Source organism: Haliaeetus albicilla, chromosome 5 (assembly GCF_947461875.1).
Source record: "Haliaeetus albicilla chromosome 5, bHalAlb1.1, whole genome shotgun sequence".
Classification (NCBI taxonomy): Eukaryota; Metazoa; Chordata; class Aves; order Accipitriformes; family Accipitridae; genus Haliaeetus; species Haliaeetus albicilla.
This window is the reverse complement of record NC_091487.1, coordinates 18,977,679-19,004,286: the sequence shown is the minus strand read 5'-3', so window position 1 is coordinate 19,004,286 and position 26,608 is coordinate 18,977,679. Positions and strand designations below refer to the sequence as shown.

General features: G+C 40.1%; 2 protein-coding genes across 16 annotated transcripts in view; one reads left to right on the top strand and one right to left on the bottom strand.

Moving 5' to 3' along the window:
• Window positions 1-8,673, bottom strand: part of RPS6KA5 (ribosomal protein S6 kinase A5) — a 95,719-nt gene extending 87,046 nt beyond the window's left edge. Inside the window, exon 1 of one of the 4 annotated variants that reach the window (XM_069783627.1) lies at window positions 8,089-8,673. In XM_069783627.1, the coding sequence (XP_069639728.1) occupies window positions 8,089-8,161 (73 nt within the window). In that variant the 5' untranslated portion in view covers window positions 8,162-8,673. Of the gene's footprint in view, window positions 1-7,865; window positions 7,919-8,088 lie in introns of those variants that run through there. The other 3 variants (XM_069783626.1, XM_069783629.1, XM_069783628.1) reach the window with 3 other exon arrangements.
• Window positions 8,674-9,003: 330 nt separating this feature from the next.
• The window catches only part of DGLUCY (D-glutamate cyclase), a 48,752-nt gene continuing 31,147 nt past the window's right edge, over window positions 9,004-26,608 (top strand). For 2 of the 12 annotated variants that reach the window (XM_069783635.1, XM_069783643.1), the window contains exons 1-2: window positions 9,010-9,315; window positions 11,128-11,177. The gene's annotated coding sequence lies outside the window, so the exon portion shown is untranslated. Of the gene's footprint in view, window positions 9,320-9,341; window positions 9,615-11,127; window positions 11,178-17,644; window positions 17,736-23,959; window positions 24,033-26,608 lie in introns of those variants that run through there. The other 10 variants (XM_069783640.1, XM_069783644.1, XR_011324691.1 and 7 more) reach the window with 9 other exon arrangements.

Genomic DNA, 26,608 nt, shown 5'->3' with positions numbered 1-26,608 from the left:
CAGTCATCAGCATTGGACCAACATGGTAAGAAGGAGTATGCAGCTGAGGGCAACAGTGAGATACAACAGATCAACCCAGAAACAAAGACTAAAGGGAAAGACCAAGACATCGTGGTATCCATAAAAACAAAGATGAAATAGTGGTACTGGTCACAATTATCACCTCTTAAAGCAAAAATAAAGCAAATATCTTGAAATATTCTCACTACAAAGACAAACCTGCCCACGCAGGGACACCAATGCATGGAGGTCAGTACTGCCGTTCTCAGCCCCCTGGAGGTAGGACAGTCTGTTTAACTCTAGTAACCAGAACAAAGTATTTCTGCTTGATGGAGGATCTCCAGATGACGTAACAGACATGACTGTCACCTGCACTATACCTGAACTTTGAGACAGTCAAGTGTGAAGTAAGAACTGTGCAAGCTGGTACTGTGTCATGACTCTATTTGCTTTTAATTTAATAATAATAATTGCGTTTTAATTTCAATAATATTTCAACAGTGGTTGTTTTCAAGTTAAAACGTGCTGTGTCCTCTGTTTCTGGACTCCATTACATACAGATTTTGAAGCAGACAAAACTAGAGCTTCCTCTACTGAACTAGATCAAGCAACCCTCAAAGACAAGCTCTGCCTGAAAGCTGTGACTTGTCTCTGCTATTATCTGCAACGTGAGACCAGCTCTGCTGTTTTATTGAGCAGAACAATGAAGTTCAGACAATTTAAAGCAGAATTGAGAAAGCAAGAAGGAAAAAAGGACAGAAAACATTCTGTAATATTTCAAACTATTAGGTGTCCAATGCCTGGTACCAAGATCAACTTGATTCTAACCTGTTACTTCAGAGAATGGCCCATCTCCACTCACCTAACATCTACTTTTTTAAGTCACAGCAACAAAGAACAGATGCTGTTTTCAAAGTTACATGAACACCAACTTGAGCTCATCCCTTATTCAGAATGAAGAGTTCCTTAATTTCAAGGAAAAGCACCCAAACTAACACATTCCTTTCTGGGGGGAAAAAAAAACCCAAACAAACAAACAAACCCCACCCCAAAACAAAACAAAAAAAACCACAAACCCCCAAAAACACCAAAAAAAACTAAAAACATACTATGTAACAGAAACTACACAACTGTTGCTTGTTAGACACTGAAGTAAATGCACTTAGGACGTAATACTGTTTTTCTGCTATATATAAAATTATACTTTGATTGTAACTGGTTACAGCAACTGAGAACTATTTGTGAAGGGAAGTGAAAAATATTCTGCAGTCCTTGAAATGTGACAGACCATCACCAACCAGTAATTGTCAGGTCACTGAACAAGAGTACCATTTAATCAGGAAGGACAGGGAACTATCTTATAAACTGGAAAAGGAATTTAAAAACCATACCATCTCAAGAACTACCTGCATTTTTCTTAGGCCAAAAAAAGAATTTAGAGCAAAAATAAACATGCACAAAGTTCTGAACTCACATCGAAGAAGAGAAAATGCAATTCATGTTACTCTGAACTCTAGGATCACAACTAAGATAACTGGGGTGACAACTGTTCATTCTCTGTAATATTAGATGCTTAAGGAGAAGACCATCTGAACGGAAAAAAAAGTTCAAGATCTCACAAAGCTGCTGGTGCTATTCTAGAAGGTCTGGAAGCCAAAGCTTTACACAGCCAAAGATGACAAAGACCTCTGAAGTACTAGCTAAGTGGAATACAGTGTGTGGAAATTCAGCAGCGTGAAATGCTGTGGGGAATGTGATAGGAAACTATCATTACCATTACAAAAATAGACTGAAGCTGCAGAAGACCATCCCAAAGTTATCATTTGCACATCAGAAGCTGAAATAAAGATAAAAGTGCAGACATCTGAGATTAACAATCCAGACCCACAGTAGTCTGAACTGGAAAATGTTCCTTGTTAAGATCCATGTGCATTCATCAGCAGTAGCCCTTTTGCTACTATGGAGGCAATTTTGCTATGAGGTTTGTCGTTACTGTGAGATGAATCACTATGAGGTCACCAAAATTCAACCTAGAAGCACGTCCATGGTTAGTTAGAAGATTAATGTGCAGTAACACTATACATCACAAAACAGCCAAAAAAACCCAAAGCGTAATTAGGCAAGATGCTAATGAATAAAGCTGCTATAGATAATCTAATGCTGAACAGAATTGAAACAGTCAGATCAAAAGAACAGCTATCTAAAGACTGTGCATACCTTTTGAAACAAGAAATTCTATTTAAATACAAGATATGAATCACCTTTGGTCTCTATCATCAGAAATCAGCACAACACTAGAAAAAAAAATACACTTTATTGAATCACAGGCCCTTTGGACACAGCGTTAAAAGTAACAGAATGTAGATTAATTTATCAACAAAAGAAGAGCAACTGACAATTTAAATGTTGATGGAAGGTATTTACATATTAGTTCATGTAGACATTAACCAGGAAATTTAAGAATTATCTTCAGAATTATCCTCCCTCAGGTAAAGCTTTTATAACTATCTGTCCAAGCCAGCATAAAATATTTACAGACATCAACAAAAAACAGGAAGAGGAAACAATCACAATAGATCCCAGAACAAAACACAAAAACAAATAAAGTGACTGCGTGTAAGGCGAGTCCTTCATAAACCAGGTCATCTGCCTATCTACAGAATGAGTCAGAAGCAAAGAAATCTTAGCAGAGCTTGCACCTCATCATTAGGTTTGTATAATGGTTAGAGAGATAGAGAGAGAGAGAATGCTTACCTAAGATATCAAATGATGCAAAGCAATGAAGGGGATCCAACAGAAGTATTTACATGAAGAATATAGCTGCAAATCACACCCTCAGATACTCAGGCTTTCTTATATGTTTAAGCAAGTCTGGCAAGTGTTTTCTGAATTGCCTCCTGAATAAAATCCTAAAGTGCATTAAAGTGGCATGTAAGTCTCCTAACTCTTTTGTGGAATCCAGCATGAGCTTTTAAACCATCACATTTAGAATACAATGAAACAAAGCTGAACAACGGGCTGACAATTAAGACTGTGACTACCAGTCCTCATTTATATTACACGTTTTATGGAATATCGCTGAAGCAATGAGAGCAAAATGAGCAATGGTACCAGACCCTTTTACAGATCATTTTAGCCAGGTTTGTTAAATTCCAAAGCCTGGAAAAAACAAACGATTAATAGTCATTCTACTCCTTCATAATCAAAGCTTATCATAATCAAAGTTACCAGAAGATAAATAACAATAAATTCCTAGACTACAAAACATTTTTTAAAAGTATTGATTCTGAAAGAGTAAAATCCAGAGATTTAAGCTGTATTAAGGATGATTCATAAACTTACTCTTAAAACACATTTTATACTTCCCACAGCAATATGAGAACACATATTTCTCAGTGCTCAAAAGAGAAAAGTGGAAGTAAAGGCAATCCAAGCTTTGAAATATTCAACTATTAATATCTCCCCATCTCTAAACAATAGAGAATTAGTACAGAGTCAAATAAAAAAAAAATCTTACAGAAAATACAAATTTAAAAGTATCTTTAAACTTTCATAAGAACATTTCCTTTCAAAAATAAAAAACAGAATACTGTAGAGGTGCCAGGTGTAGCTCCATAGCAAAGGTTGAATACTCTATTTAATGCGTGATTCATCACGTTTTTTAGCCATAGGAATTTTCACAATGCCTTACAATGTAACATGACCCTTACCATTTACAAATAAATCCATTCTAGTTTAAGTTCTCATTCAAGAAGGGGTGTACCAACTACTAAGAAAAAAATTAACTCTATGCCAGCTGAAACCAGGACAAGGGGTAACTAAGAATTTGCAACATTAAACCCTTCAAGTAGTCCATGTCTTTATTGTCTGAAGCCTTTTATAGTTTCATGCTGAATTATAAGTTAAGACTATTTGACTCAAGCAGAAGTTCCAAATTCTTCTACCTCTGGAGCCCTGCAGCCCATTGCTATGTTGACTTCTGGGCTATACGTACCTTTTCGTATGTCATGTGTTACAGTCAGACAAACTGCAAACTAAAGCAAGTTCTTTAGCCCAAAGTTTGTGATAGCATTAAAATGAATCCAGTGTCCTCTTCAATATGGATTTGTCAAAAGGAGAAGAACAATGTCTTAAAGCAAAACAAACAATATATGTACAGACTATGGTCCATACATTCATGGAACATCTCTCAAGTTCCCTCCAAGATCCCATTTTGCTAATCTCTGCCTCTCGCTGGGCAAAGCAGGGAGTGCACATGCATGCTGCAAAACGGGCAACCTCCTACCTGGTCACATACACTGAAGGTTCAGGATCCTTTGATCCTTATTTTGTTTTGTCCCCAAAACAAGAGCTACAATAGAAGCTCTTGGGGGTAAATCTCAGTATTAACAGTTCTATTTCCTTCTTAGCTTCCTACATCACCAGTGTTTCCCTCTCTGCCCATATCCTTCCCTATCACACAAATTTTTCTCTAATAGGCTTTACATTTGCCATTGTTCAGTTCCACAGCATTACCAGGAAACAGAAAATGTGAAGAGGCAATGATATTCTTTTTTAACTGTAAATAATACGTAACATCTTATACAATTTCTAATCTTTTTGGAGACCTAACTCTGAGCTTAGTCTTCAAAAAATAAAAGTGCTTCCTTTACAAGATTCCAGAAACAGATAATGCAGAAAATTTCATTTTCTTATTATTTTCACTGGAGAGCTTCACTGAGAATCAGAGACCTTCACCACTTCCTACCATTTGATCTTCGGCATACTTTTTCTTCTAATTCCTGAAAAGAGAAGGTGATTCTACTGTCCCAAGAAACTCATTTCCTTCCCAAAGTGAGAAAAGAAAGATGGTGACTATTCTTCAGAGGCTGAATTGTGAGATTTCTATCAAGGAAAAAATGGTTTGTGTGACAGGAGGAAAAAAAATAAAAGTTGCTAAATATATTAGGATAAAATCATTATTAACTTAAATGTGTCCTAAAAGTCACTGCTGTGTCTAATCTGCAAAATAACCAACTGAAGGAACAACCATTGAAGCACATGCATGCTTACATTTTCCCCAGCAACAGGGACACATTCTGATTCTTTGCATCATTAAAATATACATATACAGAGTGGTGCCCAGTGTTTGTAATACAACAAGTCACACAGCATCTCACAGAGGCACTCAGGTGTTATGCACCACCGTTCCTTCCCTATCACAGACCCAATCTACATGCCTATGAAGTGATGTTTTTTCAGCAATTGCTTTCTTGGTCACACAACAGAGGAGTTTCAGGGCCCTAAGAAAATGGGCTATAGAGCTAAAATTAAGGTTGACCCTACATATCAAAGCCAGTACTGTAATTTCAAAGTCAAAGTTTAAAAGAAGTCAAACCATGGTATGATAGGGCTAACAATCAGCTGGGAGCCATGTAGAAATAGCACTGCATATGCCCTAACTGTGCATTTCAATATGCCGCAATACTTGCTTCAAGGTAACAAGAATCATCTGTTTCATTCTTGAATATACTCATTTCATCTTAAATTCAAGTTTTATAGTATGTTCACTTACTCACTTGACCGTAATCAATGCCTGTCTCTAACTTGTTTAATGTTTTTAGAACAATTCCAAGACCCAAGTAATTGCAAATGCAAAGTATAACTGTAGGTTCACCTGCATTTAGTTGAATACATAATTCTTTGTACTTTGAGTTTGTTATCAAGAGGTTCAAGCAACAACTTCCACAATATGAAAATGAGACACTCCCTTCTCAAAGAAGCCACTATTTCTACCACAGTAGTACATTCTTTTAAAGTACTGTGGAGACTGACCTCTTTTTCATTTGCCAACTGACAGCTACTTTCGATATGTAATTCTAAATCATTCAATTAGTCAGAGCTAGCAACATCAAAGAAAGAACACAGAGAGGAGGGGAATACTAGAATCTAAACAAAACTCATATTAAAAGGATATTCATGGTATAAAACCTCAGTATTTAAGAACAACGAAGATCCTCTAGCTCCAATTCTAGTTCTTGCATGTCCCCTCACCCTCCTTACCAAAATGAAGCAAAAGTAAATAATCATGCTGCACGCTTTAAAACTGTGGTGGGTTGACCCTAGCCAGCAGCTAGGTACCCACACAGCCAGACCCAATACAAAAAACTAAGAAAAATATCCACAGTATCCTATAGATTATTTGTGTATTTCTGTATCAACAGAAACTGACTGCAGTTTTTCTCCTCAAATTATCGTCTCTCCGTGCATTGTGTAGAGCCAAGTTCTGAAACAGTATCTTGATACGTCTTGCATAGTGATGACACTATTGACACCTTCAGGAGTAGGAGTCTCCCAGGAGTACATGACAGAGCAGCTCCCTCCTCCACCCTAATGCTCCAGAAATAGATGAGCCATTGCTAGAAAGCATTTTACAGAAAGCATAGTTTTCTAAATACTTAATAAGGAGAAGAGAATGAGGATGGGAGAAGCAACTGATTCCTATTAAGCTGGCTTTCAGAAGCTTAAAAACGCACAAACAAGGTTGAGAATTTTTAAATTAAAAGTATCAGTACTTCCTGAATCTACAAAGCTTTAAGATCCAGATCAAAATGAAAATTGCTTATTATGCTATATTAGACAGCTCTTTGTCTAGTTTATATGAATGTGTTTATTCCTGAAACTACCATTAAATAACTATTCCACAGGGATATGTGCTGTCTCAACTTTTATAAAAGAAATCTAGACATAGCTAAGTAAATATATAGAATAAATGTGTTCCACTTCCTTTCCCCTTACTCCTTTTTCTCCTGCACACTGAAATCTAGCAACACCCAACGAGACAAGTATGTTTTCCACCAGCTCTTTTGCTTCTTCTTGAAAGAAGGAAACTACAGTCCCTTTGGTTTCTGCGTAGCTATCAGGAAGAGTGCCTTTTTTTTTTTTTTTTTTAAAGCTGCAGTGATAGCTACGTTCCACTGGGGCACCTCCACCGAGCCCCTAGACCCGAGTGACAGGGGAACAGAAGGCTCAAGGCAATCGAAAAGACCCAGCACCACCACTTGCCTTCCCCATAGGCCCATTAGAGAATGTCAACTACATTAACCCGGGGGAGCAGTTGTCTCAAACTTTTCCGATGAACAGCATCATATAGTTACTTTTACTTTATCACAGAGAAAAAAAGGAGAGAAAAGGAATTAAGGCCATGGGTTAATAGCACCTCCATTGTTAATAAATACAGAGAATATACATCCTGATTATGTTTTACACGCACTTCTAAACAGTAAAATCTGGATTTACTGCAGTATTCAAGTTGCCTGGAAACTTCTGAGAAGCACAGGGTCCTTATTAAAAATATGTAAGGATCTTCCCCAAAATAACAAGCTAGGACAGAGCATTTCTGCTCTGTCTTGAAAGGTCATATATATTACACATGTTGAACTACTTCTCTAGAGGGTCTTAGGGTCTTCAAGTAACTACCAAGCTACAAGAAGATTCATAGACTGAAAAGCCAGATAACTCTGTGGTTACATGTTGGCACATTCACCTCCCTAGAATTCTGGCACTTCACCGAGGTCAGAGAAAAGCTGTCACATAAAACGACATCATTTAGGACTGTAACAAACAGCCGCCCGCGCCCCCCCCCCCAGTAGTGACATAGCCATAAAAGTCAAACGCACAATTAAAAAAAAAAAAAGCTAACCCCTATCTGCTTCAAAAGCGTCAAATACCACTGAGGAAGTGGGACAGGGGAGCCAAATACTTAGCAGAAGTCCAACTGAAATACTTTTTACAGGAAAAAAAAAAAAGGGACCCCTCCCCCGCCCCCACCTCACACGCTCCTGCCCATGTCTTTCAGCTCATCCTCTTTTTTTTTTTCCCCTCACCGAGATTTCCCTACTGGTCCCGATCAACTCTCTTGAACCTCCGGCCTCAGCACTTCTTCCCCAAGTCCCGGCAGCGCGGGCCCCCTCCGCCACCCCACGCGCCTCCCGCCGCCCTCCCCTCAGGCAGGAGCGCTGCCCTCAGCGCCCCCCCGTCGACACTCCCCCCCGCCCCCCGCCATGACCTCCCCCGGCAGCCCCGGCCCCCCAGGCCCGCCCCGCTCACCGTTCCTCAGCTCGTGCTTGACGGTGAGCAGCGGCAGCTCCCCTTCCTCCGCCGGCCCCGAGGGTCCCTCCATGTTTTCACAGGCGGGCGCTCCCCCGCCTCTGCCGCTCCCCGTGTGTGTGAGCGCGGAGGCGGGGGGACGTCACCTGGCCTGAGGCGGATTTTATTTTCCAGGGGCGCTCCGGGGGAGAGGAGCCATGCAGGCGCGCTGGGGGCGGGGGGCGGCTGTTCTCCCCTCCGCCTTGGCGAAAACGGGGGGGGAACCAACCACACCACCCAACAACAAACAGTTATTAAAATACAGGGAGGCACACGCACGTCGGCTTCCCTCCCCCGGCCCTCAGAGCCAGCCCATGTCCTTGCGGCTCCCCTCCCCCTTTGCGCTGGCCGCCCTCCCCGCCCAACAGCAGGGAGCGGAGCCGAGCCGGGCCGAGCCCAGCGCGGCCCAGCCGGGATAGGCTGAGCGAGACGGGAGGAGGGGGCGCCCTCAGGAGCGGCTCCTACTCAGGCGCTGGCGCTCGCGCCCCCTTCCTCCCCTCGCCTCGCCGGGCGCTCATTGGGCGCGCGCGCCCGCGAACCCCAGCGACTGTTGGGCAGAGAACGTTCTACGTGCCTCCTTCCGCCGAGCGGCGCGTTGCCTCATTGGATCAGCGGCTGCGCCAATCGCTGGCTCCGCCCCCCCCGCTTTCCCCCCAATCCCTCTACTCCCTAATCTTGTTTGTAAACATTCCCGCCCGCCTCTCCCACTCCCTTCCCACCCCGCTTGAGGGCGGGCGCCGGGTTGCCTGGAGAAAAGAGAAGGCGCTGATTGGCCGTGGGGCTGGCAATCATCTGAGGGAGCGGCGGTGGCGCCCTTCCCTTGGGTTACGGGCCGCTTCCATCGTACAGGGCGGGGGGGGAGCAGTCGTGGGCTTCCTCACTCGCAGTGGCGGCAGGGGCGAGCCGAGCAGAGCTCCAGCCTCACGCGGGGGGAGGCGGCAGCGGGATGGGGGAGCAGGGTATCCCCCGGCCGAGGGACGCGGCGGGGCAGGGAGGAGCGAGGGACGGCCGGGGGGGGGGTTCCCGCGGGGCCCTCACCGCCCGCTGAACCTCCGCCTTCCCGCAGGGCGCGGGCGGTGTGTGGGGGTCCGCAGCGGCAGCCCGTCCGTGCGGCAGGCGCGGCTCGGCTCGGCTCGGCCGCCTCCTTGGGTTAGGACAGCTGGAGAGCTGCCGCCGTCAGTGTGGCAGGTCGGTATGTCCGCCTCCAGGCCAGCGCCGCGGCCGTGGGGTGGGCGCTCAGGGCACGCAGGCTCCAGGGCCCCACGAAATGGGGCCGTGGGTGGCGGGGCGGCGGGTGAGGGCAGGCCTGGCGCCGCGCTGCGCTGGGGGGGCAGCGGGGAGAGAGGCGCCCCGCCTCGCGCCTGACGCGGCCTTCCCCCTTAGCCGGGGCGCCCGACGGGCCCGGCTGGGGGAGCAGGCGGCGTCCGCGGCCCGGCCGCCGGGCAGCGAGCGGAGCCGTCGTCTTGGGAGGTTGAATTTACTGCAAGGTAAAACAACCTCCGTGACCGCTGAAAGGTCGCAAAGCAAAGAGGAGCCGGGTCGGTTATGCCGGCTCTGGACGTGCTTGTGAGGGGGCGTCGCCTGCCTTGGTGTGTTGCGAGGCGGGGGTCGGAGAAGGCGCTGGGTAGCTGCATCCGTGTACCCGGTTCACACTGCGCTGCTTGGGGCATTTTCATTTGGTCCTGTTAGCTGCGTGGGACACGCTGTCCTGACAGCGGGTTTTGATTTCATTTTTAAGGAAGATGTGTTTTGAATCCTGTTAGACCCGTTCATCGCACTTGAGCCTCTCGGTCTGCTATGCTTTGGAAGCAATCTGATACGTCTAAAGCAGTCCACATTTCCTTGAGACAGATCACACAAATCACTTTTCTCGCCATTTCTTATTTACAGTTATTTCTGACTTGTTGCTTTTGAATGCTGTTGCTTCCTGTCCTTTGACACTGTAACAAGATGCTAATTTCCAGTGCCAAGTCACATACAACAGCTGTGTTCACACAGGGTCTGATTCTGGTACATCAAGCATCAATGAAATAAAATGACTTCTGTTAATCCTTTATTCATGTTCCAGTATTATATATTTGTGCGCGTGTGTGTTTGTACGTGTATATATATAAAATGCATGAACACATACACGTACACACATTTCTACGTTTTTTCCTGTAGAGAGATTGAGTTGAACTATTTAAAGTTGATAAGGGCTTTCTACTATAGAATTGTTTAAATACCAAACCTTGTTTCCAGGGCGCTTTTGGGATTGGTTTTCTTCCCAGAAATTAAAAATACTATCCAAGGGTTTCATAGTATTCCTGGTAAAACTTTTGAAGGTGTTTTCCACAGAGCACTGCAGGTGTTTTGTTGAGGTATCTCCCTGTAGCATATGGTACAGACATAACTTCACTGAAAATGTCCATCCAGTTACTGCCTTTCCAACAGTATTATATCAAGACTATAAATATAGAAAGTATGATCACAGAAGATGTTTTCAAACTGAAAGATAATTGATTCACTAACTTTTGTCACTTGATTTTAGAAGCCTCTCTATTGCAGAGACAGTAAATGTTACGTCAGCATAATATTAAACTACAAAAGGGAAAATAATGAAAACAAACTGATAAAGTTCGTTATTAAATTCTTGCATCTTTGTAACTAATGGCTCCTTTGTACAACTAGTGGGGAGTGTCAGTTTTACTTCTTCTTTACAAGGGGTAACAACCAGTTCTGATTAATCTCTGTCCCAGATGTTACATTTTGAGGAGACTAGTACTAGATTTTATCCAGTGGCTCTACTATCCTACACTTTGGACTGACTGTCCCTGGCAGCCTCAGAAGAGAGAAACTGAAATCTGACTCCACTCTGTTTCTTACTAGCACTTAGTGTGAGTGGAGCTGGCAATGAATACAGTAGTTGCTAATAGTCTTGGTTTCAGATGTTCATAGTTTGACAGACTTTATCTGCTTATTTGTCTCAGGCTGAAACCTCTTTTCTCCTTTAAATTTCAGCTAAAACAGCTTTAAAGAATGAGGCGATAACCCTAAAACATCAAACGAAGGTTAGTGATCCATTGTGGTAGCTGCTGACTATGCATATAGCAAGACACAGTCATTACCCTGTATATTTAGGTTTAAGTTGTGACTGGGCTTTGAACATACTATTGCATGAACTGAAAGTTCATTGTTATTACTGAGGGACCTGATGATTTACTTGCACCTTGGAAAAAGTAACTGAGCAACATGGTCATTCCATTAAAAAAAAATAAGATTTTTTTACATAACAATCTCTCCAGTGTAAAATATTTTTGTAGTGGGATTCTCATGTCATATCCAGAAACAGCAAAGCAGCCCTACTGAATGCTTGGAAAGAATCCCACCTTCTGACAGACAAAAGAGCTATACTCGTACTGAAATCCTAAACCTCCTGTCAGCAGTCCATGAGTACAAGACTATGTTCACGTTTTCATTTCAACTGAAGTTTTGGGAGCAGTGGAGGATTAAACTTGGTCATATGCTTGATTTAAGAGTGGACCTCCCTTCAGTGGAACGGTCCAGGCATAGTGGGGCTGTTTTCGTTACCTCTATCACCTTTATCTTTGAAGCAGTATCATGTGGCTTTGTGGTTGTTTGTAAAAGGACACAGTTCTGTCAACCTTAAGGGTAGATAGGATTTACAGATAGGTGGAAACATCCGTACCAGAAAATAAAGCTGTTTAGGACTCGTTCCTTAGGAGTCAGGGCAAGTGGCATGACATAGCATGGCATAGCTTGCATGCACACAGCTGAATTCTTTTGTAACAGGGTGGCCTTTTCCATACTGCCTACTGGATTTATACAGATTGCAAACCGTTACTGAGCTGTGCTAGCCCCCAGCTTGTACAAGGACATTGCCTGGGAGAGTACTAGTCAGGGGCCCAGCCATTCCCAAAAGCATGCCAGCAGTCAGAAATATGGGTAGTCATGTGCCTGCAGTCAGATTCTGCCTTTATCCCATTTAAATCACTAACACAGGCAGTCACAGAGTCAGATGAGGGAGAAAATTTGGCTTGAGCCTGCAGCCAAAGCAGGCATGTGAAAGTACAGAAAAGTGATGGGCTGTGGACCCACAGGGAGTACAGAATGGTCTGTAATAGATTCGTTTACAGTTTGGAGAAGTAAAACCACCCTTGCTATGTAAACTGTGCTTTTAGAAGTGCAGCTCTGAGTGCAATTTAACTGGCTGAAAATGTTATTTGCATTTTAAATACTCATTTATTTGTGTGCTATGACACTGAACAAAAAAATACTATTTGTAAGATGTGCATTCAATAAATTATCTCTCCGATGTTAAAAAAAAAATTGATGTAAAAACGATTAAAAACTGTGGGGTGATGCAGAGCCACTCTCCCTCCATAGTGTAAATGTATTTTTTTTTTAAGTAGCATTTACATATTCATGTTTACAATAAGAGCGACCTGACAGGTCAATCAACCGACAGTTCAGTGTTTGGGCTGAGCATGAGCTGTAAGTTTGGGAACACGGAGTAACAGAATTCTAAAGATAGATGTCCCTTCTCTAACCCACAACACAACTGTTCAGAAATATGTGTATTTACTTGCCATTCCTAATTGTGAAGAGAAGGAGGGAAAAATGTTGTGGGAAATACCCACGTGGAAAGATATTATTGAACTTCATTTAAGAAAAAGTGTCACAACATTTCCTTTTTGGTTCTAAAAGTGGTGGTGTGCCAAGCTGGTTTGAGGGCTGAGGTGAAATTGAAATGCTCAGTGTACAGACTTCTGAGAGGAAATGAGAGAGAGAGAGAAAGAAAGAAAATGAGTGCTGTAGCTACATCCTTCCAGGGTGTCACTGCTTCACAGTTTTGTGGTACTTGATTTACTTTCTTTCTGAAGAGGAGCTGCATATGAAAGACGTAGTTTCTATGGAGCTGGTGTTGGAGGCGTCTGGCACTTTCTTATGGTCATTGAATTGTTACAGAAATAGGTGTTATTTTCAAAGTACAAATGTTGGAAAGCCAGATGATACAAAATGTTCCCCTTAATCACTCCATGGAGAACATTTGCACAGCAAGGGAAAAAGAGCATCAAATTTTGGAAACCAAAAAATGAATTTAGGGAAGGACTCCCTGTGAAAGACAGTCATGACATGAAACAGCTTATGTGTGAGATTTTAGTACAGTATTAGTTCTAGTTTCTAGTTTACATATATTCTCTGTGGTTTGTTTTTTTTTTTTTAAATCTGCAATTGAACATTTTGTGCTTGATAACTATCAGAAAAGTAGATTGGGTAGGTAAACTTGCTGTTTAAAGCATTTTTGTATGAAACTGCTCTGGCCAACAGTTTTATCTCTCTAAAACCACTTAATGTCTTACCATGAAAGGAGAAGTTATGCTAAGCATCCAAGCCTAATAATTCTCTTTAACGGAAGTGGTACAACTCTGTCAGGAAATGGATCGTTTCTTGAAAGCGTGCATAAAAATGAAGATGTGTTACTGACTCTAGAGTTACATCTTTGATTAAACTTAAGTCCTGTTTCAGTTAGCATTCATTTCTTCACTGAAAATTAATTTGTTTATTTTTACTTCAGTTACAGTACAGTTAAAACTACTGTTCCAGACAACACTTTCAAAAGTTTAATTATTAAAAATCTACATGGCTATAACAAAGAAACAATAAAAATATTTGTTATATTACTCAGTTTCTGATGAGGAAAAGGAAAATGAATGAACACTGTCCAGAGGGGAAAGGAAGCAGCATCTATTAAAACAGAAATAAGGGTTTATTTCAATTTCAATTTTTTTTTTAATTTCAATTTTTTTAAATGCTTAAGTTAGGCAGAGACGGAATTTCTAGTTAATAGCAAGAATTGACTTTTGGATCCTAATCCTCACTCACAATAATTTGAAATTATTTTCAAATTTGTTGGAAGAAACACAGAGGGCTGCTCTACATAATGGTATCATTAAACCTCTGAGTAATACTGACTGCAGTGTAATTAAACTCAAAATCCTTTTCAGAAGACTCACATGTGAATTCTCACTATTTTGAAAATTGACTGTAAACTTTGGAGAAATGGACTTTAGAAAGGAGAAGCTAATGAAGATGATCTGAAAGCTAGAGATGAGGAAATTAAAACTTTTAACTCAGCATGGAGGCCATGAGTACATCCTGATAGTTGCAGAAGCCATGCATCTGCTTTCCACCCCCAAAGAAGGAGACAAAAATATGAGAAAAAAAGTGATTAAATGTCAGAGCTTAAAGGTATGCATTGTAGCTCTTAAAGAGAGCCTACTGAAAAAGAGGTAAGTGAAAAGTAGTGCCACGTGAAATGAAGGGGGAAAGGCAGTTTTTGAAAAGCATAAATGAAAACTAAGAAGTTCATTTCCACAACTTTTTTTCTACTGACATATTTAAAGATATTGCATCTGTTAAATTACCATAGAGCAAAAAGAGATTTAATGAAGTGAACAATATTGCAGAAATTCATTTTTTCCTTTTCCCTTTACCTTGACAAAAGTTGTATGATTATTGATTTTGAACCTACTCTTTTAAATTTAAGAGGATAAGATGGTCCCATGAATTGAAATAACAGAAGAGAAAATTTTGAAACAGATGGATAAATTGAGAGAAATGTATTCCAGACTCAGGCGGTATATCTCCTGAAGTTCAGAAGGAACTTGGAGCTCCTCAGAAAAAATATGAAAACTCTCATTAGTTTCAAGTACCATATCAGGTGACTGGAAGACACCTCTTAACATAGTATAATATAAAACACCATTTAATATAAGCAGCATTACAACTAAAAACTTCTTTAAAAGGACCAGGAAATTGTTTTGACGAAAGATCTGAAAGACTACCCTTAGTTTTAAAGAATGAAAAAAAAATAAAATTGATTATAAAAACAGCAGATAAACATGATTCCAGGAACACACACCAGATATAAAATACTACTGTGAAAAATCAGGTAGTAAAACCAGTATCTGTAATAATAAATTACAAATTTTCAACACATCTGAAAAAATGGGGATTTTTAACTGAAGTTGCATAATTGACACTGGTACTGTAAACTGTATGACTTGGGACTAGTGCTAACCGGTAACTGGTACTCAGCAATTCTATCATTTCATTACTGTTTTTCTTAAATTGTTCATTCCACACTGATTTATTGAGATACAGGATAGAAACTTGAGTATGTCTAGCTCAGCATCCCATCTCCAGCACTGCCCAATAGCAGCTGTTTAGTGTCACGACAAACTTATAAGAACCTTCTAAGGTTTAACTATGCAGTCTGTGAATAAAGACCTCCATTTGTTTGCTTTGACTTTGCCATTTGCTAGTTTCATCTGATGACACATAATGATTTAGTTAAGAAAGAGAGTGAAGAATTGTTATGTTTTATCTCCTCCATGCTTTTGTTGGATCTGCACCTATTTCATAGGCAAACCCAGAATGTGAAGCACTAGTCCCCCCACCTCAAAATGTCCAGTAAAATATTTGCTGTAGGTACAGGTTACGCACTAGGTACTAGCAGTTCTTTCAGCTTTCAGTAATCCATGCGCAGCCTCATTTCTTTCATTTTTCTTAGATGAAGGGCTTATAGGGGAAAACTAGGTTATTTAGATGTTAGAACCCTCAGTTTCAATACACCTCTTTTCTAATGTGAAGTGTTTGCTGTGACAGTCTTTCAACAGGATATCAAAACCCCAGTTGGTCAGAAGGCATTTTACACTTCTTTTGTAAATTCCTCAGGATTTGCGTTTCCTCTGAAGTGTTAGACTTCTATGCAAAGAAATGTCCCATTAAGCAATTTTCCTTTGGCTGTCATTTAAGCCTGGCTAAGAGTGGGGTTTGGCATCCTCCTCCTTACAACATGTCACATTCAAAGTTACTTTTCTGTTGTGACTGCTTGTTAACATATTGATGGGGAACATTACAGCAGTGCAGAATATTGACATTGTAAATAACTCTGTTACCTCTAAGCTACTTCAACCCCCTCACCCCACAGCATTTTCTGGGATTTAATGAAGATTTACACTAATACCACATCTCTATCCAGCTTCAAAAGAACACATTCCTATTCAACCAGATTTTATTACACCAAATCCACCATGTCATTACAGAAACTCTGTAGTAAGTGATTTGCTTCCCATTGGACTCAGTGCTGCCTTCCTACGGCTCTAGTGAGATGCATCTTCAATATGGGAAGTCAAATGAGGCGAACTCCACAGATTCTGAGAATTACAATATGCAGAGAAGTTAGGGCATGACTTCAACTTAATCACTTGTTCTCTGAGTAACATATATCTGCAATGTGGCCTTACAGTGTCTTCCCATCAAAGCATTTGGTTTTGGGTGGTAGTGAGCTGTTGTGAGAAGCTTTCCATTGTTTTCCTAAGTCTTTAGATAATAAATTGGTCGAACTGTTCCACTGTGCAGCAGTATTTTTCTTTAGAAAGCTATGTGATTGAAGACAGTGGACATGCATGAGGTACTGGTTTGGTTTATACATAAGACAAAATAATTGCTTTTGGATAGCAAGTACCAAAGCAACAGAATTATAAATCCTTTGGGATTGGACATGAACTCACTGCAGTTCTGGCCTGCTATCCTTTGATCGATATATAGGGAGGAGATGAAGATTTCTGCAAAAATCGTAAGTCTCTCCCTGCTTTTGACAAACACAGAGCGAGTGTTAATCCCTTATTTAATCTTGTGTTTCAAGCCAGACCAGGACCATGCTTTCTGTAGCCTTTTATGTACCCTTTCTGACTTCAGATATCCCATGAAAAAGTAATCATTCCTCCTCCAAGGCAACAGTTGCCTAATCTTCCCAGTGCCTCTCTTTCTCTGCAGAAGTAAATGCCTTCTCACCCCACCCACACACCCCAGGAGAGCAGCCTCCCCCGCCACTCCCTGCTTCTGCTATAGTAGCAGCAACATTCATTTGTCTTTAGTTACAGAGTCAAGGATGTTATTGTCATAGTTACAGTGATGCTACACATCTGCACATCATCACTTGTCTCTTCCTTTTAATGCTTTTACCTCTCTGGGTTGAAGCTTCACAGTGCATCCTCTTACATAGTTGAAGATTTGGGCTACAGTTCAATCTATTTTGGCCTTATTGATTTGGTTGTTCTGTTTGATTTTGGAAACTTTATTCCTGTTGAGGTTCTTAAAAGTGACAAATATAGAAATCATGTAGTCTTATTAAAACAGAGCCTTGTCTAGAATAACAATAAAACCAAAACATTTACAGAAAGTCTGCCTATCCATCTTATTAATAATCTTACTATCCCCTGCTCATAGAATGTTCATTGCTAATCTTTAGCTATTTACTTCGGAGAGGCTTATCTCTTGTCTATATTGCATGTCTTGCATCTACCTGTTAAGTCCACATATTCAGGCAGTCAATATCCCAGCAGTCAAGTTACCTACAATATTCATAAGCTGTTTCAAAGAAACCACAAATGTATTCTGATTTATTACAAAAAGATCTAATTAATTAATTTTAAATTTTATTTTATAGGTGGTATTGAGGTTATTTTCAGCAGAAGTTCCAATCTATAATTGAAAACATATGCTCATGGTTTTAGTCACCAGACAAGTGTTCAGTGCAGGTAAGAGATTACATCACACTGCAGTAATGCTGGAGAGCTCTTGCTATAGATTGGCACTCCTTTGTGCTGAGCAATGTACAGACCTAAACCAAAAAGGTGCCCCCCAAAATTTCTCATTAATGTGCTATGATGAAAGCCCTTAAAGCACAACTACAAACTGGGAATACTTTGACTTTTCCACTGAAGCTGATAATTACTATAAAGGACAGAAATTGGTTGTCCATCAAAAATACATGTCTGTTGGGAACAAAATGGGCCACTTAGAAGCATGGTATCTTCTCTTTTCCTGTTTAAGACAGACATTTGAGATGTGTGAGTTCAGCAGAGCTCATGAATGCAAGGTCACTGAAGGTGGTGCATTTCTGTTAATATTCTTAGCTATTTTTAATATACATAGATTATATCCTAAACAATGCCCACTTAATACACTTTGTTTTGCATATTTTCTTTTGTATACTTAGTAACCATGGAAAAGTCACATACAGATCACTCTATTCTTTGAACTGTAAGATATTAATTTTGGACTGTCTTTTATTCTGTTTAATTTATGCAGTCTTGAAATAACAGTCTTTAATTAAGAACAGTTTGCTTTATATGATCAACCATGGAATGAATGCATATGTATTATATATATATGCACACACTTTTTTTTGCCTAGAGTTTGAAACCAAGTACTGATCACAATGGTTTCCTTCTTCAAAAGGAGTGGAAAATATTGTGTAATATTTTCCAAACTGAAGCTACTTAGAATGCTTAGTTTTTAAACTTCCCAGTAAATGGGGGGGGGGGGGGAAGGATGTTCATTGTTTCATCAGGAGGACACAGATTTGCTAATTTTTATAAATGGTTTCTTATTCTTTTTTATGCCTTCTGGTAAACTATATTTTCTATGTCAAGCAAGAAAGTCTACTTCTTTCCAGTCTTATATTTTCATGCTCTAGTGAATTTGCATTATTTCTGACAGTTTTCCCATGGACACAATGATTGTATATCTCATATATCTGCAGTCTGAAGTGCTTAATAGGTTCAAAATTAGCCATGTATACCAAACTTTCTGTGTCAAAGTCAGTTCATTTACAAAGAGAAGTATTACAAGAATAGAGAAGAGATTTTCATTAGGGAAATCTGTCAGTAGAGAATGGAGTTTGAAAGTCATTAGCTACCATTATCTTTTCAAATGTTTTAGTAGTAGCAACTTTTTTTTTTTAATAGCAGTCTTCTACTGTTTCATCAGTCTGACTGAAATCATAGCAGGTTCTAGTAACTGATGCCTGTTCATCTTCCTTTTAGCTGATGAAAATCCTCTCTCTTCTTTCTATAGTGCGAAACACCTTTAGCCTCTATTCAAATTATAATATTCTTCCATTTTTGTGTATTATTAAAATTACTCCCTGATAGGTATGATATAGCAGTATATCATACAACATACCCTGCTCTATGTGATTTTTCTTTGTTTCTTTTTATTTCCAAGTAGCTGAGCAATTACGTGGTTTTTAGATTTATCTTCTTCTGTCCAGAAATGCTGATCCCAAATGCTCCATTTTGAAAATTCTAGGTGGTCCCAAAAATGTGTCTTCATACTAATTGTATTAAAAGAGAAGCTAGCTAAATAGGCCTAAGTTTGAACCAAACTCACTACTCCCTTTCCTCCACAATCAAAACCCCACACATTTAACTGATCTTTTGGAGACAAACCCCATAGGTTTTCACAGCTCATTTTTTGCAAATGTGAATGCCTTATTTTAATTGTACATTTAGACTTGGAGCCCATTAATGCAAGCTGCTGAGTGCTTTTAATTTGTCTTGTCTTTTTTCACTGCATATACTGTGTAGTCTGACCCTTCTTTGGGAGAAGATCTTGTCGGTCATATCTAATTAATTGTATTTGGAACACTCTTCTAAGATGCTTGGCTCAAGAGGATATATGTTTATGGAATTAGGATTAAAGGAATGTCTGTGTTTGTAGATTGCATTCTAATAGAAACATAGTTTAGTTACTTTAAAATATATTAGCTTTGGAACTGGAATCCTAATAAAACAATCCATGCAAAATTCTTGGAATTTGCATCTAGACAGCTCCCCAAATAAATTAATTTAAGAGGTAGCTACTGGAATCCATATGATATGCTGCAAACTGCAGTTACATGGGATAAAGTTCACTTGGCTAAAAGTTTTTACGTTAACCTCTACAAACAAAAAAATCACCCTTGGCTCCGAAGTTCCTGAACCACAGGTCATGGAAGGCTGAAAGGATATACCAGCTAAGTTTTGTCAGTGTTTGCTATGATTTTAAACTCTTCCATAGGTATGCATTATTGGCCACTATGAAAATCAGGATACTGGGCTTGATGTAGCTTTAATCCTATCTTCTGAAGAATACTGTTGTAATAATATTTTGAATTATTTGGACTTTATTCATGCATTAATCCACACCATGAAACTCTTAAGGCACTATGATGTAATGGAAAGTGAAAATCCATTTCAGAGAAGGAAGAAAATTCAGCCAGATCAAAATCTAATGCTCAAACAAACCAAGAGTCTTTTCCCATTTGAAAACAAAGTAAAAGAAAACTTAGCACACTCCCCATACTTAGGATATGTAATAAGTTATGTGAAAAAAATCCAAGAACAAAAATGTTTATTCAAAACTTAGTATCTTAAAGCACCTCCTAAGTAGAAGCTATGGAATTTTAAGGCACATTATTGCAATTACCTATCTGGCATGTGTAGAGAAAACAGAAAAAAGGATCAATAGTTGCTAAGCAGACAAAAAAAAAGAGCTAAACCTTATTTCTGAACTGTATGGTTCATCAATAGTAATTATAACTTATTTTAGATCAAGGTTGTTAGCTTGTTCCATACACGTGTTTATAAAAAGCATGTGTATTGCTTATTTGTATTGCTTATAACTTTTCCTGTCTTTACTTTAAACTAACTTTTCTGTCACACCTTTCTTTACTCAGATCTGTGTATATTATATGGCTTGTATGCAAACACTTACACAGGTGAAGTACAAGACAGCAAATGTTTAAGCACTTCATCTGTCCTTGAACTCTGTAGGACTACTTACCTACTTATCTCTGTTACTTATATTCATAGAAGTACTATAGGTTTGAGGCTTAAACTGTAGGTTCTGAGACAATTACCTCAACCATATCTGGGAACAAAACCCTAAGTAAATAAATAAACAAAAAATAGTAATAGCTTAAATTTTGTTCTGTGCTGCTTCTATACAAAATATGGGTTCAAATCTGTATTAAAATGGAATTTTGGAAGTAGAGCACACCAAGATACACCAACCTCTGTAGCTTATTTATATTTTAAAAATATAAAATTAGGTGATAGATGTGTAACACATTTTCAGCCCTTACCTTCTTATTGTTTGGTAATGAAAATCAAAATGATGACATTAACATCTCTTTCAAGTCAGCTAACTGATGCTGCAGCACTATGAGTCATCTCTTTAACAATGAGCCGCTTTTTAAAAAAAATATTTTAACGGTGATAAAATGTATGAGGGTGATAGGCCTACAGGTTTTACTCTGTTTACCCATGGAACATAGAGAAAAGCAGTAAAAGTTCAGGATTAATTCTATGAGCTAGAAAGGTGAACTGTGCATTTTTTCAGCATCTTGGGTTCTCTGCTGAAACTGCACATGAAGGCAGCGGTTTGAGATATTCACGCTGCTGTAACTGCATTGAACACAGTACTGTATTGTGTAAGCCACTGAAGAGCTAACAGAGTGACAGCATTTAGTCATCTGATACCTCATCTAGTCTGTAACCAGAAACTTCTCATATAAGTTCTTCACATGACCTGTGTTAGGACCTAAGCCTAGCAGAGCTCCTAAACTTCTTCCTTGCACTTGCTGCACAGCCATGGTGCTGCTGCCACCAATGGTGATGCTCTGAGGATACCATGATAGACTGTCCACATCAGAAACATCCATATGCTGTGGAATGAGGCTATCCAGGACAGTTTGATAAAGGTCTGTATCCTTTCCCTCAATTTAAAAGTGTGAGGTAATTGGGGATTTCCTTTTCAGAACACAATGCCCATCTTTCTTCTAAGCAGTAGGCACCATTGCAGCCTATGGCTATAGGGTAACTCATTCTCTGCTTTGTCAAAGATTATTCTGGTGGATGAGGACAGTTGCCCAGTGGGATTACATCATATGCTGGTCTTGAATGACTGTTATGAGTTCAGAAATGGAGAGGGCAACTGAGGGCACCAACACATTGCTTGCAGAACCTCTCTTCCCATGGTCAGTGTGATTGCCATTTGTCTATAAAACTAGTTCATTCCTGATTCCTACAGATGACTGGAAGATCAGGTTAGTGTAGCGACACTCTCATTTGCTTGGTTGAACTGCCACATTGTCCAGGTCTTCCACCCCTCATGTTACTGCCAAGCTGAGGTCCTCAGAGGTTCACATGGCATAGAGTCTTATATTGTCTCTGTATAGGCAGTGGAGGAAGAGCTATGAATGACATACAGGTCTTCATTTGGGTCCCATCACAAGGGGCTTTGTCTGTTCAGGATTATAACTCACTAATTCTGCAAGTTCTCATTCACAAGTTCAAGGATGGTGAACATTGTCTTTGATGATTTATAGGCTCTGTGATGCAGTCTACCAAATAAGTGTGTAACATCTGTGATTTCTAGAGCCTGGGCATCTTCACTAGGGACAAAGCAGCACTCTCTTCTCTATAGGGATTGTGGTCATTGTCAGCCTTAGAGTATATGTCTGATGATGGATATTACTGTTTATCGCTATTGCTTTTCATCATGCTGCTCTACTCAGTGTTGGTCAGTCAGGCCTTGAGCTCTTGCAGGCAGAGTGCAGATGTGTCTGCAGGAGCCTGGCTGCACCAAACGGACCATCAAGGACAGTTTCCAGATCATCATGACAACTATAGTCACCACATAGTACCACAGTTGTCAGGTATGCAGTAATGAAAACTTAGTAGTGCAGCCATAACTTGTCTGAAACTTCACGGAGCCTTTCCAATTGGAATGGATGCTGCAGAACAAAGCTGTCCAGGCATCCTTGATGCAGATTAACGTTTAATATGTGGGCAGCACAGATGCTCCAAGATAAAATAACTGTCCAAGTGCATACCATTTGCCATCACATAGCACAGTTGCTAACAGTACTTTAGCTACACTTACTCCTGGAAGTTGCAGTGAGGTATTCTTGCAGAGCCTGCAATTGATTCACCTGGTTATCCAAATAGCAATGCTTAAGCCAGGAGTTCCATCAGGGAAATGATGGTCGGTCCTTTTGAGCTGTTCACAGTACTTCTTGGTCTAAGCTGAAGGAAGCAATAGAACAACAGAAGTCAGTATCTCTCCGTCAGAGGTATTTGTGGAGGCAAAGATGTTTGCTCTTGATAGTGTTTGGAGAGGTACAATTCATTGGAGGTTCCCCAGACACAGCCTACCGAGACACCCACTTTTCAAGGACACTTACCTTTGTGTAAATACATAGGCTGCAATCATTCCGTTAGTGAGCATATCTGAGGAGAATTGCTTGGTGAGGAGCAATGGATGCAGTGACTTAGCACCTGCTGGCAGACATGTGAACCCAAAAGAAATGGCATAATCCTGGGGGTAGCCTGAATGACCTGACAGCAGGAGCATGGCACTTTTGAGGGGAGCATGGTACTATTTTTATGGTGCATAGGGAGCAGAACATCGCTCACCTGCTTACCTCCAGATGGAAATCCTTGGGAGGAACAGGCACCCCATCAGCCCTTTGACCATGCATGATATGACTGGGTGTAACCTAGGCAGTGACGTACTTTCTTATCAAAATAAGCACCTGTGGCTGCTGCCTTGCAATCAAAGCAGTACAAGTCACTGTACTTTGTCCTATGGACTTCCACTTTCATTCTGCATAAGTAAGACTGGGAAGAAAAATTTACCTTACTTTAGCAATTTTTATTCAGCCAATACTCATCACCTTGGCTCCCGTGTGCAGTACTCTGCTAGCTGGCCAGTGCTTCAGAGGGCAGGGGAGAGGCTGGCATTGGTGGCCTGCAGGCAAGGTCCTCCTGCATCCCTGGGCTGTCTCAGTGCCAGAAGAGGCCAAGGCAGAGAACTGGTGGCTAGACCCAGCCCAGAGAATTATGGAGCAGTTTTAAAGATCTTCTGTAGCTCAGTGTAGATTGGGAAACTATATTTAAATACCACCCTCATGTTTTTTTTTTCAATTTCTTGAATAAGCACTTCTTGTCATCATATACGAAAACAAGCTCTGGTAGATCATTTGCTGTCCCTTCTTACAGCAGCTGGTGAGTATTCCTGTCAGCAAAGTCAATGGCATGAAAGTGGCATTTTTAAATCTCAGTAAAGGTCCTTGTCTCCTCTTAGGTGTGTACCGTATCTTGCCAAAGGTGCATATAAATGAGGTGGCTGTTCCAAAGCTTCTTGGTCATGTGTTTTTGTAAGATGATGGGGCAGGATATGCAGGTATTAGGATATGACCCAAGGAGTTGGAAGAGTGCATGCAGTCACGAGACCTCATCCTTTGCAGGATAAAAAAGCCTAAACAGCTCAGATCTTACATAGATTGTGCCCATGCAAGGGCAGGGCCCTGCTGTGAATGATTGACTAGTCTCTGCCCATATTTCTCCATCTGAGAAACAATTTATTCTGTACCAGAGCAGTGTAAAATATTACAAATGCAGTGGTGGAAGTTCAGGGAGCCTGTGCAAGACATGTCACACTAACACGCAGCGCTGTCTGAAATGGCTGCTTTGGAACTGGCAATTGCTTTCTGTTATTTGTTCTTAATATACTGGGAAAGACTAAACGTTGTGTGTCTTTTTTTTTTTTTCCAAGTAAACAAGATTGCATCAAAAATACATTGATTCTATCATCAGTTTCTCATCCTGACACAATCTGCAGGATCTTGAGTATAGGCTAGCTGCTTTAAGCAGCAGAGTGAACACAAATGGAAACTAATTTAAATTTCTATTTGCAGCCCTCATCTAAAGGTGCATAAACTTCAAAGGCAAATACCCTGTATTTCAAATGTAAAGTTAAATCTTAATTCGCTGGATGAGCCGCTGTCTGAAAATACACAAAGCACTTCCTCTTTGGTATGATACACAAAGCACTTCTGTGCTTTGAAATGATTCATAGCAGATGGGGAGAAAAAGGATCATTAATTGATTCTTCAAATAAAACATCACAAGTATAACTGAGAGGCCTGGCTGGAAAATCAAATGGAGTAAATTTTCAGAGAAGTTTGTGCTTTTCACAGAAGTCTCTTGGCAGAATTTCAAATCAGCTTCATCATTAAGCAGCAAGTAATTTTAAACCATGTTTACATTAACAAACCTCTGTAACCATATTCACTCTAGGGCAAGGCATAGTATACAAAGGGTTTGTTAGATTATAATTAGTTTAGATTACTTTCCATTATGTATCAGCAAAGGCAGCCCGTGGGCTGGCTCATGTTTCAAGTTACCCTGCTGTTCCTGTTAGTGCAGCAGTAGCTTTGGGTAAGCTATCTGCGTGACAGTATCTAAAAAAACCTGCCCAGCAGTGTTAAGTGGTGACTCCTGCACTTTTTTGGCCAATGAACCTGTACATGCCACCACCCATTCTTATTATCAAACTTTAAACTGGAAATAGGGCAAAAGTGATATAAACAATGCAAGATTGTATTTCTTAAGAGTCTTTGGCTTCCTTGCAAATAAATCTCTAGATTACACTTTGAAAAGTCACTGCATTAAACCATATTCTTGTTAGTGTATCGGTACCACTGGAGAAACAGACCTGTAATCTGTGACATCAGAAACTGTTATTAACTACTTTGCAGTCTTCAAACCAACTTGTTTGTCACCCTTATCAGCAGTACTTTTTACAGGCTGTTTCTTCTCAGGTGATCCATTTTTAAAACCACAAATACGATATGTTTTTAGTTTTATTTCATTAATTTACTTGACACATGTAAAGGCAAAGCAGTCATACTGACAATTCTGAAGGATGTGTTAATCCTTTTGTGTTATTATATATTTTTTTGATTCATTTTCATCTGGTGTGGTTTAGCATAGTGGTATGGACACACCCACGGCATCTCAAAGTGTAATCTTTCTGACACTTTAATGACATTCTTCCATTTTCTTGGGTAATGAATAATTTACAATGTGGGCCTGTAAAGAATCTATGCTCATATTTAAATATCTGTGAAATTTACAGATTTGCTTTTTCATTTTGAAAGTTCTAAGGTAATACAAAATATTTCTCTTACTGCACTTCCTTCTTTTTCTCTAAAGAGATTATGCTCTGCAGATTGTAAAAATGCATTATAAACTATAGTTCAATCAACAATTTAATGTAAAGATACATAACTTTGCAAGGCTAGTTGGTGGTTCTGCTGTCAGAAATTAAGGAGGAAATAATTAGAAAAACTATACTTAATCCAAGCCTATCTGTAATATTAAAGGGGGATATATATATCTCTCTACATGTAGGTATAGATACCGAGGTTCAGAGGAGTCTGCATCTTACAAGGAAACCATTTGTGCATTTGTTATGTTTTATGATTTCTGAAGTTAGATTATTTTGTCTCAGACTGAGAACAGGAAAAGCTTATTTAAGGTTGAAAATTGAGAGAGAGTTTAAGGTGCAATTGAGAGATACAGCAAGTACATAAATTGAAAAGAGCTGGTGAGAGGAGAAAAGGCATCCAAACTCCCATATTGCCAGAGGATGCAGTCAGACAAACTAAGGAAGCAAACCCTACGAAGATCAGTCCAGCTTGGAGTTATGGAGATAGAGGTCTGAGCTCAGGGAGGAAGAAGGCAGAGGCAGAGGCACACTGTAGACAAAAGAAACAGGGAGGTAACAAGTAGCCTGG